Source organism: Python bivittatus, unplaced genomic scaffold (genome assembly GCF_059951505.1).
Source record: "Python bivittatus isolate LINGU-HERP-01145 unplaced genomic scaffold, Pbiv_v1 ctg000310_np1212, whole genome shotgun sequence".
NCBI lineage: Eukaryota > Metazoa > Chordata > Lepidosauria > Squamata > Pythonidae > Python > Python bivittatus.
In genome coordinates this window covers 12,976,310-12,988,726 of record NW_028277054.1, presented here as the reverse complement: position 1 = coordinate 12,988,726, position 12,417 = coordinate 12,976,310, and the positions used below count along the sequence as shown (strand labels likewise).

At 47.6% G+C, this 12,417-nt stretch overlaps 1 protein-coding gene across 6 annotated transcripts in view; it reads right to left on the bottom strand.

The window, feature by feature from the left end:
• AHDC1 (AT-hook DNA binding motif containing 1) overlaps positions 1–12,417 on the bottom strand; it is a 189,749-nt gene that overhangs the window by 29,895 nt on the left and 147,437 nt on the right. For 5 of the 6 annotated variants that reach the window (XM_088140142.1, XM_088140143.1, XM_088140145.1 and 2 more), the window contains one exon: positions 5,334–5,502. In XM_088140142.1, the coding sequence (XP_087996268.1) occupies positions 5,334–5,502 (169 nt within the window). Of the gene's footprint in view, positions 1–5,333; positions 5,503–5,819; positions 5,838–12,417 lie in introns of those variants that run through there. The other variant, XM_088140146.1, reaches the window with a different exon arrangement.

Sequence of the window (12,417 nt, the reverse complement as noted above, 5' to 3'; positions counted from 1 at the left end):
ATTCAGATGGTTCCGAGTACCACATGCACTGCTGGGCCACTGGACTTTTCCTCTGCCACTAGAGCTGCCTTTCCCAAGCTGCTGCCCTCCAGATATGAAGTTAAAGTCCAACACATCTGGAAGGCATCAGATTGGGAAAATGTTTCTACAGCAGAGAAGTTCTTCCTTCCTTTGAAGATTGCCGTTCACAGGATGCTCCAAAGCAGTGGTGCTATTTGTGATGGTGGTGGCCCTCATAGTCTCCAGCCATTATCCCTGCCAATGGTCATGTTTGCTTGGGATGATGGGAACTGCAGTCCATATGAAGAGTGCCAACTATCTAGGATTGCCTTACAGAAAAAAGTCTGCCACCGGAAACACATGCAGCAAAAAAGCACAGTGAACTTGCAATCCCTAACTAAAGAGTTTGCTTTCAGAAAAAAAAAGCAGGTACTCAGTGTGCATGGAGGCATTTTCATCAAAAACATGACCGGGTAAATCTATCAGCTTTGCCTAGTTTTCATCTGATCTGATTTGATCTGATGTGATCTGATGTGATCTGATCTTATTTAGAAAATTTATAACAGCTCTGGGCAGCTTACAAAGGAACAATAAAAATGTTCATAAGTAGAATATCAGTGGCATCACTGTTATACACATCTTTAACACAAAAACTAGGACTTTAACCTCAAAAGGTCTTGGTAAATAAATATCATCACCATATTATTTACTTGTTATCAGAATCTTTCTACCTCCCCAGTTACCTGACTGGCCAGTATATCATTTCCCTGGGGGAACTGCATCCCCTCCTGATTCCCACCACCTCCCAATGTGCTTATAGATCCCAGAGGGATAAGATATATTGTCCATCTGAAGATGTCCCTGTGACTGCTGGTGGAGACCGCCAGGCAGACATGCCCTGGGGAACTCTCCTGTGATGGGAAACAACCCCAGGTGTGGAAGCTGGGCTGAAGGGAGGCCCAGGCACTCTGGTCCTGGGCTGCAGAAGGTGGAGAAGGAAGGAAGAAAACTGCCCTAGAGAAACGGGCCAGGTCCTCTCTCTGGACCAGCAGCTACCTTCTGCTTTCTTTCCAATGTTAAGTAGGGCAGGTAGCTCCTTTGGGGCTGGGGGCGACCGAGGGAGTGGTAAGTGGAACCAGTATTTTTGCCCTGGGGAGGGTACTTTCAGGCGGCTTTGAAGAGCAAAAGGGCTGGTTTACAAGTTGTTTTTATCCAACATGTTTCATCAGATCAGTTGAAAACACAGCAGCTGCAATAATGCTCAGTACATTTTAAGCTTTGTGAGTTTAGTCAGATGTCGGAACCCAGCCCATTTGCTTAGCGGATGGTTCAGTTCAAGAAAACAGTAACCAGGCTCAGCACGTTAAGTGAACACAGCCATAAAGATACCCATTTTGCTTTTAAACTTAGCCCCCAAATGGGGAAAGTCAGCCCAACTGGCGGTGGGGTGGGAGTGTGGATTGATAGAGGTTTAGGGGGCGAAATGAGTACCATAAGTCTCTGCCAGCTTAGAAACCCATCTTCCCTTAACCCTCCCCAAACTTTCCCAACTTCTCCCCACCTTTCCATCCAACAGATGCCATTCCTTCTGCAACCCCAGGAGGACAAAGCTGCTGGAAGATTCCGCACCTACAATTCTGTGCAGCCGTGCCATTCAGAAACTGGCTGCATTATCAGGATACGGGGAAATCTGGGTCAGGAAGTGTCTCCCTGGCCAGAATTTGGGGAGGAAGGTGGATCAGGCCCTTTCCACTTCCTACCAACCCACCCTAAACATCTTTCCCGTGTTGTTTCCAATAGGCCCAGCCGCCTCCTTCTCTTCTCCCCACCAGCCTTGGCAACAAAACTTTTCCATTGCAGGGCTCCACATTGCAGAAAAGCCACAGCAGGAAGTGACCTCATGTTTTTGGCAGACTCTGTGTGTTGCACCTACAAGGGCTCTCTGCACTACTCCAGCATTTATCCTCCTCCCCCCGCCTGCCATCTGCAGAGGACCCTCATCCTTCAACCTCCCTGGATGGACCCTTTGCAAAAGACTGCTTTTGTTTTGCTTTCTGGATGGTCTGGCCATTCTCCCCTTCTTCTCCTCCTCCCTCCTTCCTCCAAATGTTCCCTGCCTGCCTGCCTGTCCCAAAATTTCCTGAGGCAGTCCAGCAAGAGGAAGAAGGAAGGAGATCTGTGTCTGCTGCAGACCTGGCTTTCCTCCTGCGCTTTCCCAACGCTCCCGCCCATTCCTGTGAAAACGCTTGGCTCTTTCCTCCCATCCTTGCACTGATGTTTCCAAGCAACTCTTGGCCAGATGTGGAGAAAGAAGGGTCAGGAAAGCAGCAGCCCAGAGCACGGATCTGGGGCACCCAAGAGAGCAGGAGGGAGGGAGGGAAGTCGGAGAAAGCAAAATGTCTTTCCAGTGCATTTCCTCAAACTCCCCCTCCAAGTTCTGACAGAGGAGACAAAAGACAACAGCCAGGAACTGGCTCGGGCATCCTGCACATGTGTGTATGTGCATATGTGTGTGTGTCTGCACGCATGTGCTCTACCACTGCACAGTGCAAGCAATAAACCTCAGTCTTACTGACCAACAAGGATCCTCAGAATCTTTGCTCATTTCCTCAAAATACACATTTCTAAAGCAGTCAGAGAGGAAAAGGTGGATTAATCTCGCAAATGAAGCCAGAGGGGTCACAGCACAGGAATCTGATGCCTTGCATAGCTTTTAAACCAGCCACTTAAACCCACATGCTTAGACCTGATCATCTTGGTGCTGAATTAGGATTTCACTGCTTTGTGAACTCCAAATGCTATGCATCACGGCTTGGATCCGCCCTGGGCTGTGGGAAAGAGCAAGCAGCTCCTGGTTGATCACATACTTTTGAAACAGAATGGACCAGCCTATAATGCAGCAAAAATGTGCTCTTCAGCCCATTTTTCGAGGCTGGGTAGCCATCCAAGAAAACCCTGCTGAAATCTGGGGGTCAGACAACACTTTTTGGAGGTGCTTTATTAAAAAAAAAATAAGGGTGAAGTTTAACATCTCTATTTTGTGTTAACACCTCATGCCCCACCAAAATCTTCCTGTTCTGGAGATGTCCTCATCTCATTTGTGGCAGCAACTGGATTGGAGGCCAAAAAAGATTATTTCTGTCCTGAATGCATCCTTTTCCTGCAACAAGCCCAGATTTTATTTTCTCCTCCCTCCAGATTATCTTCACCACTCAGAAAGGTAGGTTGGGCTCAGCAGTAGTGACTGGGCCAACAGCTCTGGACAGCATTATGGCTGGGAAGGATCTGAACACCAAGTCCAATGTTTTACCCACCAAAAAAGAAGTATGAGTAGCTGGAATTGGTTCATACTTGAGTGGCAACCCACCAGAAAATTCCAAGATTAACATTCAGTTGAAACCAGAACTTTTTTCCCTCCTGGGACTGATGGATAAACAGTTAGAAAAGAGCCACGGAACACTGTTTTTAGAGATGATAACTGCAGCAAGATCATTGTACGCACAAAGAGGGAAAGATTTGACAATACCTACAATGGAGGAATGGCTGGCAAAGATGACAGAACTCGCTGAAATGGTTAAATCGACTTCTTTGATTAGAGAAAAGACAATATCTGCGTTTATCGGTGACTGGAAACCCCTTAGGGACTTTTTGTGTAAAAAAAGAAAAAATTGAACTTATAATTTATGGTTTTGATGATTAGACAGGATAGATTATAGAAAGAAGAGAGTCATGATGTAACTTTAGAGAGAGAGGTTAAAATATATTTGTACTTATAAATGCTGTGAAGAAGATCAGAAGCCACTTCTTTATATCTTTCTTCTTTTTTTTCTACTTTTCTTCTACTTGGTTTTTTTTTTTTGCACTTTTAGCTTTTTCTTTTATTTCTCCCTTTCTCTTTCTTCCTTTTCATTCTATTTGAGTTTGCATTAGTTCTTCTTATTGTTAAAACTTTCAATAAAAATGTTATATACAGTGGTACCTCGGTTCACGAACTTAATTCATTCCGCGACTCTGGTCACGACCCGAATTGGTCGTGACCCGAATCAAATTTTCCCATAAGGTTCAATGTAAATACGGTTAATCCGTTCTGACCCCTCCGAATTTGGTCGCCAACCGATTTTTGGTCGCGTCCCGAATCAAATTTCCCCATAAGGTTCAGTGTAATTACGGTTAATCCATTCTGAACCATTTTTTTTTTTTTTAAACTGCAAAAATATGAAACAAAATACAGCACGAAGAGAGAACACTAACCTTGCTCGACGCGACTTCTGGCGTGGAGGACAGGAAGGCGGGGGGGGCGGTTATTGCTTGGAGGGAGAGTCCCCTCCCTACAGGAAGCCGCGACCATGCGTCACGGGAGGGAAAATGGCCGCGGATCCTGTTCGTCACCCGATCCAGCGTTCGCGAACGGAGGCAAAATTTTGCGAACGGAGCTGTTCGTGAACCGAATTGTTTGTGAACAGAAGCGTTCGTGAACTGAGGTACCACTGTATATATAAAACTCCAAGGCTGTAGACTAGACTGGGAAGTCAGGAAAACATCTCAGAAAAGGTAATGGCAAGTCCTGTCTACATTATTCTCAAGAAAACTGTTTGGTTGGGCTCTTCTGTTCTTCAGAATTTCTAAATATCTAAAGTTCTGTTTGGGGGAAATAGAAATAACACATTTCTGTTCTACAAAGGGCAGCTGCTTTAGTTGAGATATACCACCTGCAACCGATCCTACATTTGCGAGGATCAAACATCCTGTAGTCAGACAAACTGGGACCAAGTAATGAGCTGACAATGTGATGGGGACAATTTGGTAATGGCCTTGTCCCATCCCAGCCTGAGGCTTGGTCTATTCCCACTGACAGAAGAAAGAAAACAGTGGTGGTGAATTACAAGTCTGTAGACTGTAGACAAAAAAGATGCTTTTTGTAAAATCCTTCCCTTACGATAAAACAGCCAAAGAAACAAAAATGGCAAGCAGAAATCTAGCACACCAGGGAAAGGACCAGATTGCAAGTTCGGATATGCTAGTTTTCTAGGGGCAGGGAAGCCTGGCTTGTTGTTTTGAGGGAAGCAAATGCTCTTCAAAGAAGTACTTGTTCCTGCCCTGGGGAAGTATTAGAATCCATTCTCATGTTTCCTTCCATTCCAAGCACAGAGCAAAGCAGAGGGCAAGCCTTTTCCACCTGGCTCCTGATTCTCCGCTTACTACCTTGGCCTGGTCTGCCTCCCCAACTCTTTTGAGGATTTAGAACCTTTAGCAATCTGTTGCTCCACGCTTACCAGTGCAGAAAAGTCAGACTCGCCTGCCCGTGCCCTCGCCCCTCCATCTGGCCCACTTACCTGGGCCGCCCATACTTGCAGTGAAGGTTCACCCTGAAGTTCCTCTCGCTGCCGTCCACCTCGCTGTTGGGCTGCCGCAACCCTGGACCCTGGCTGCGCGGGAACCATTCAGCTGGCGGGTTGGCTCCGTTTTCCAGTCCAATGGGCTGGCACGCATTGGAGATCCCATCTGTTAAGGGCAAGCACACAAACCCAGGCTTGTGAAGAAGGGGCACAGCAGGAGGAGGAGGAGGAGGAGGAGGAGGAGGAGGAGGAGGAGGAGGAGGAGGAGGAGGAGGAGGAGGAGGAGGAGGAAACGACACTGGCTTCAAAAAATAAAACCAACTCTTTTCAAAGAGATTTCATTTCAAAAGGATGCAGCGGGCGTGAAGTGTCCTGTCTGGGGAGATAGCGGAGATGTGGGGGGCGGAATGCAGGCAGGGCAAAGATAGCTGTAATGGGACAAATAGCTGCCCTCCCTCGTGCCCCACTCTTCCCCTTCCAAACCTGCAGGTTTTCCACCCAGCTGAGGTTGCTTCCATTTTGTTGTGGGATGCAGGCTGTCCCTCTCCCACAACACAACTTGGTGCCCGTCAGAATACTGCTCTCCCCAGCCAAATGATCCTGCTGGCTGGGGGAGGGAGGTAGACGGTCCCGTGAAGTGCGTTCAACCATGCTCGGCCCCTGTCCCCCACAAACAGCAGCCATGTTGCAAGCGCAGAAGAGAAAGCCTGACCCACCCGTTCAGTTTTGCAAGGAAGGATCCCCTTCCCCCGCTCCGGAGCCTCCCTGGCTTAGAAGCAAGTTTGCGCTCGGCAGCCCCCACCCGCGAGAAGTGAGGGATTCCTGTGTCTTTGTTCAGGGTAGCTGGTTCCTGCTCAAGGTCATTAAAAATAAGAAGGGCTTGGCTTTGGAGCAGAACAGATGTGCATGAGGGAGGGGGGGCTCCTGGAGAATGCAACACACCTCACCCAAGAGGAATTACAGTGTGGGTCAGAGGCCTGTGTGGCTCTGATAAACAGACAAAATGTCTGTGCATCTGTTTGGGTGCCAGACCTGGCTGTCACTCATTGGATCTATAGCTCCAGCCCAGGCACTCTTGGCCTGCCTCTCCTTCCTCGTCTGACTCCCCTCCCTGTTCTCTTCCCTTTTTGTCCATGGTATCATAGCCCTACAGGGGCATCAGCCAAACTCTATTAGCTACAGTCATCCCGCTATCTCAAGCTGTGTGGTGTGCGAGCAAGTACGTGTCTGTGTGCGTGTGTGTGTGTGTGTGTGTGTGAGAGAGAGAGAGAGAGAGGGAAGGGAGGAAGAAGTGGAATGCATGTTCTGCACACCAAAATCTGTGTTTCAGCGATCAAAGGGCTTGCACACCTTTACCTGCAGACCTGCCAGACAGAGAGAGAGAGGTTTCACAGACGTGCATTTGGGGATTTCTGAGTCTATTTATCAAAGAATCCAAAAACGTCCATCTCTTTCAACACTGCAGCTATTCAATAAATGTGTCCACTCAACACACTTAACTAGAACAGTGATGAGCCTAGCAACTACATACTAACAACATACTAAGCTTGGGCAACGGTTGCCTTGATCGGCCTCTATGTGCACGTGTGCACATGGGTACCTGTGGCTTAGTGTGTTGCACAAGGCCAGCTCACCTGGTTCAAGGTATTGCACAAACCCAGAAAATGGGTAATTCAGGAACCAGGTTATGTGCAGGCAGGTGAACAATAAAGCCAATAAAGCAGACCAGAAATAGACCATGGAAGCTGTAATAAGGGGGCTAGCCTAGAGTTTTATGCACAAGGGTTAAAAACACACACACACACACACTGCAAGGGGGTACAGATATTCCACCCTTGTCATGCAGCAACATGGAGGTCAGGAGAGCAGAATGAACTGTGAATTGGAATGTCACCTCTGCTACTGCTTCCCAAGGAATCGGGGTGTCTCCTTACCCCAGCTTGCCACTTTCCCAGATTTCATTCGCACGGTGCTACACCCTGTTCTGGTGCCATTATACCTGCAGAAGTCCTCTGCGAGTCAAGAGTCCAAAACTCCTTATCTTGAATCAAACACCACCATCTCTCAGACAGCAAGACTGCGCTTCCAAGCACTCCTAGGAAGTCAACTCCCCATCCTTGCCTGTTCTATTTCCCATCATAAAGCGCAATTTCTTACTTATTGCAACAATTCCAACAAGATGTAGCGGCTGCAAGAAATAGGTGAGCCATCGAGATACGCGGTGGGTGATTGCCTGCTAAAGGAATTCATTTTCATTTGACAAACACATCTTAAAGTCCCCAATAAAGTGATATCTCAGACAAAGGGGAGGTTGGCAAGCCGACTTGGCCTTCCATTAAGCTGAATGAGTTTCCAAAAAAAAAAAAGGGGCAGGTCAGCTCAAAGCAAGCAAGTTTCTAAACATCGTGTTTCTTTCAGGCACAAAATAATGTAGCAGCATCTTGACAGTCATAGGCAGAACATTGCAAAATGCTTTCTGTTATAAGAGAGCCCACCTTTGTGCAAAACATCCCCACCAGAGTAGCTGTTTTCCTCTTCCCTCTCCAATCCGTTTCCTTTCTGTGCTTTGATGTCATAGTGCAATCCTGTAGGCAGGAACAATCTTCTCTTCATCAATTATCATGCTGACTAGGAGAGTATGGAATTGGGATCTCCCCCACCTTTGGAAGGCAACAATTTGGGCACCAGCCACTTTTTCAGAAGTGAAAAATCTAGCCCAATGCTATCTATACCCTCCTCAACCTTTGCTATTTGGACTAAACTTCCCAGAATTCTCCACCAACACAGTAACTGGGAATGCTGGGAGCTGCAATCCAAACTCTTCTAGATCTGTCAGTTTGGGGTGGGTGGGTGTGCTGAACAGGAGGGGCTCCCCAGAGTTTCAGAACCTTTTCCTGTTCTTCTGCAGAGAGCAGAGTCGAAACTGGGATTGTTTGTGTGTCAAGCAGAAGCTCTATAATTGAGCTTCAGCCCCTCCTAATGATAGTCCCCCTTCCCAATTTTCTGGTTCCTTGTATCCATTTGGCAGTTATTACTAATGGTTCCTACAATGGATTGGCTGGGTTCATACTTAAATCTGGGTTAAGAAACCACACTATATCCAGACAAACAACACATATTATAGCATGGTTCACCTAACAGGCTAACTCAATAGCTGAATTCCTACAATACACCGAGCCATAAATGACCCAGTCCCATTTTAACCTAGGCCAGTGTTTTTCAATTTCAGCAGTTCCTCAACTGGCTGGGGAATTCTGGGAGTTGAAGTCCTCACATCTGAAAGTGGCTGAGGTTGAGAAACACTTACCTAGACTAACACATTCTACAAATCCAACCACCAAGAGCTAAGTCTACCCCCTCTCTGAAAGCCTAACCTTTGGATCTTGATTCCCTTGGAATCCCGAACTCCTATTCTTGGGACTGCAGGAACAGAGTTGGCCAAAGCAGACCAATTCCCATTTTACAGACAACAGACTGAAGCAGAGAGCCTGGAATTTGGGCCAGTCTACAGCTGTTTATTCTTGGAGACTGATTATGCTCATACAGCCTGCCTCATCCACATTGCAACACATCTGCCCTGTCCATCCGCCAGACTGGAAGAGGGGAGCAAGGACAAATGTTGTGGGCTGCACATTGGCTCTTCCTCCACTGGGTGTGACAGCATCCCAAGGGGAAAAGTACCTGCTTATTCCAGGGATAAGCCCTCTATTCAAAAGTTCCTATGCCAAGCCAGGGGTGTGGGTCATCACCATGCGGAGGTCTGCCAAGGCCACCCATAAGCCCTGGCTGAAGAAGGTTTTGATCCTAGACCTTCAAAGCAAAGTTTGGGACTCGATCCAGACAAAGCCTTTGCATGCTTCCAAGCCCTAATATCAGGGGAGGGGCTGATGGACTGCTTAAATCCTGAGAGCTTACTGGGCCCAATTTGGAACAAACCCTTATGGTTTGGGCTTTAGGTTTTTTTTCGGGGTGGTGGGGATGGGAAGCCTACATGGGGAGAAACAATGAGACTTTAAGTTATTTTAGGTCTTTCCCTGCCACCTGAACTGGATGCTTCTCTGAGTGGCACAGTAGAAAGCTTCTGTCAGGAGAGAGAGAAGCAAAGTAGCCAACAACTTATTAGCAGCTGCAAAGAAGAAAAGGCGACAGATTCTGAAAAGAGAAATTAGCAAATTAGCACCATCTCCTGAGCTGCAGTAGTTGATGAAGGGCATGGAAATAATAATATGGAAAAAGAGATTCAAAACCAAAGGTTTCCCTACCACACCCCTTTTATCCACACAATAATCCTGTGGAGGATTTGAGGCTGACTGACAGTGACTGGCACAGGGTGGCCAGTGAGGAATTTGAACCTAATCCTTGATGGGCAAGCTACTTATTACACCCACACTGTCTGCCTGCAACTGTTGCCCACCTTTTGTGCTCTTTACATCCACCCTGAACTGTTGCATTCCTCCTCTCTGCCATGCCCTCTTCTTCCTCACCAGCCATGTTGTCATAGAACTGCATCCATTGCTCTTCATCTGAAAATGGATTTGTCACCTCAATCTTTTTATCCCACTCTACATTCAACAGTTGGGTATGGCCCTGCTGCGTATCGCTCTGCCTTTGCCCCACTGTTGGCCTGGTCCTGCCTCTGCTTTTCACCCTTGTGTTTTTACGTACCTACCTTCCCGGACATCTAGCTGACTTTGGTGATCTCCAAAAGCTGGGCATGGTTGGACCTGGTTAGTAAGTGGCAGAGAGTCCACTGGGAACTCAAACTGGCTGAGAAATCAGGGGGGAAAAAAGGTCCTAGGAAGAAGGCGAGGGCAAACTACTTCTGCATAGTTGCCAAGAAAACTACAGGCACATCCATACAGCTACCAGGTGCCATACTCAACTCAAAGGAGACTTTTTTTTTTTAATGTTCCAAACTTTAGGATTATTGGGGGGGCAGGGGAGAGACTCAGCATCTGACATCAGAATATGGGTGGTGTATAAATTTGATAAATAAATAATAGGAGAGAGATTCCTCTGTTGTGGCATTCTGGCTTTGGAATGCCTCTTCCCTGGAGGCCAGGCTGATGTTCCCTGAGATGGCTTTTTGGCTCCAGGTGAGGATTAGAGACTTGAAAGTCACAGCGTGGCCATGCCCTTCCTTAAAACCCCCACCCCCACTTTTTTCTATTGTGATTTGTGTGTCTGTATCATCCTGGATTGCCATCTGCTCTGAGATTCTTCCGAGAGGAACTGCAAATATTTTAATAATTGTGCTCGTGTTTGTGTGTGCCCTGTTCCTATCGCTCCTGGAGGCACAACTCAATCCCGCTTGAGTCAGCCTGTTCCTTGCTTGCAGGTTAGCCCGAGGATTGAATCCAGACCTCTCCATGAAGGAGCCCATTTCCTCTCCATGCAGTTTTGAAGCTGGCAAGTCAATGCCCCTCCCAGCACCCCTCCGTTCCCTCCCAGCATCGGCACGCAGTGGCTGTTGCAGGCTGGGAAGGTGTAGAGTTACAGCAAAGGGCAATGTGGAATAAGGAAACGGCACTGGAAGGACCAGTCTAGTCTTGACTGCCTGGAGCTGGAAGGAAACAGCTAGAAAGACCGAAGCAGGCGAGACACAGAAGGCTTTTCATTAGAGTCAGTGGGTCCCAGCCCCTCCCTAGCACTCCCTCCTCCTGGCAGCTTCCCTTTAAATTGAAGCGGAACATGGAAAGACTGGAGCAAAAGAAAGCTCCAGCCCCAGGGGTCTTCCTTTCTATGGGACAAAGAGACGCAGAGTCGGTCTGCTGGGCCCTTTGGCACCAAGAGAGACAGGGCCAGATATACCCAAGGGGAAAGGCCATTCCAAGTGGCAGGCAAGGATGTTCTGCGAGTCCAAGAGACACATGCCCAGAGAAGGAGATCTATCTGGAATCATCTTCCATCACTGCTTGTTTTGCTCCCAGGAAAAGTATCCTGTTGAATGTTGTCACCTTTGTATGTAAACTCACACATGCTAAAGGCCAGGGTTCCTCAACCTTGGCAACTTTAAGACGGGTGGACTTCAACTCCCAGAATTCCCCAGCCAGCCTGGAATTCTGGAAGTTGAAGTCCACCCATCTTAAAGTTGCCAAGGTTGAGGAACTGTGCTTGAGGCCATGTAAGTGGCGAAAAGTGGGTAGAGAGAATGGATACCAATGCACACACATGCAACAGGATCACGCCAAGGGTGGCATGCATGGGAATGGAGAAATAACATAGAAGGGCACAGTCATATGGACCTGCACAAAGAATATACACACACACTTCACAAACAAATCACACACACGCTTTTTTCCACTCACTCATCCAAACTGGCTCACCCAAAATTCCATTTTTAGCTGTCCTTGCTTTTCACCTCTGCAGACTAATTAGAGACTGGGGTGGGACACAAATCCCAAACCAGAAATCAGCCATGACAGTGCAAACAAATGAGGGTGGGGTGGCATTTGTATATGTCACACTAAGCCACAGTTGCATTCAGGCAGCCAGCAACAAACTGTGATTTCAAATCCTAAGGCAAATGAGGGTTTTTTTCACTGAGGGCTAAGCCAAAACCAAAGTACACGATGACTTAGTGTGATGTGTGACCTTAGCCAGTGGCTCAGAGCAACAGAGCTACACGTACTCATGCAAAACAGAATCATACACACATATACCCCAACACACACATGTATCCTACTCAGACTACATAGACATTTCCTCACTCAGTCACCCCAATTCCTCAGCTAAGGCTACGAGCACTTACAAGCCCTGTGCAAGAATTATTTCTCTCCAACCGGGAGCACATGCACACCCTGTACAGCAACAACTGTCCACCATTCCTCCAACCCTCGTAATTCACCGATTCAGCTGGGCCTCCCTGCCTTGCCTGATTCTCCTTATGTTGCAACAAGCCTATGCCTGCCAAGGGGCTTGTAATTCCCATCTCTTCCGTGGCTGGTTCTGAAACCTCATATGCTTAAAAACAGCTCACAGCAACTGGTGACCACACAGGGGAGAGGGAAGCAAACCTCTCCCCCTCCTCGTTTCTCCAGCCCCACAAGGCAACATGGGTTTTGAGGTGGGGATGGATACA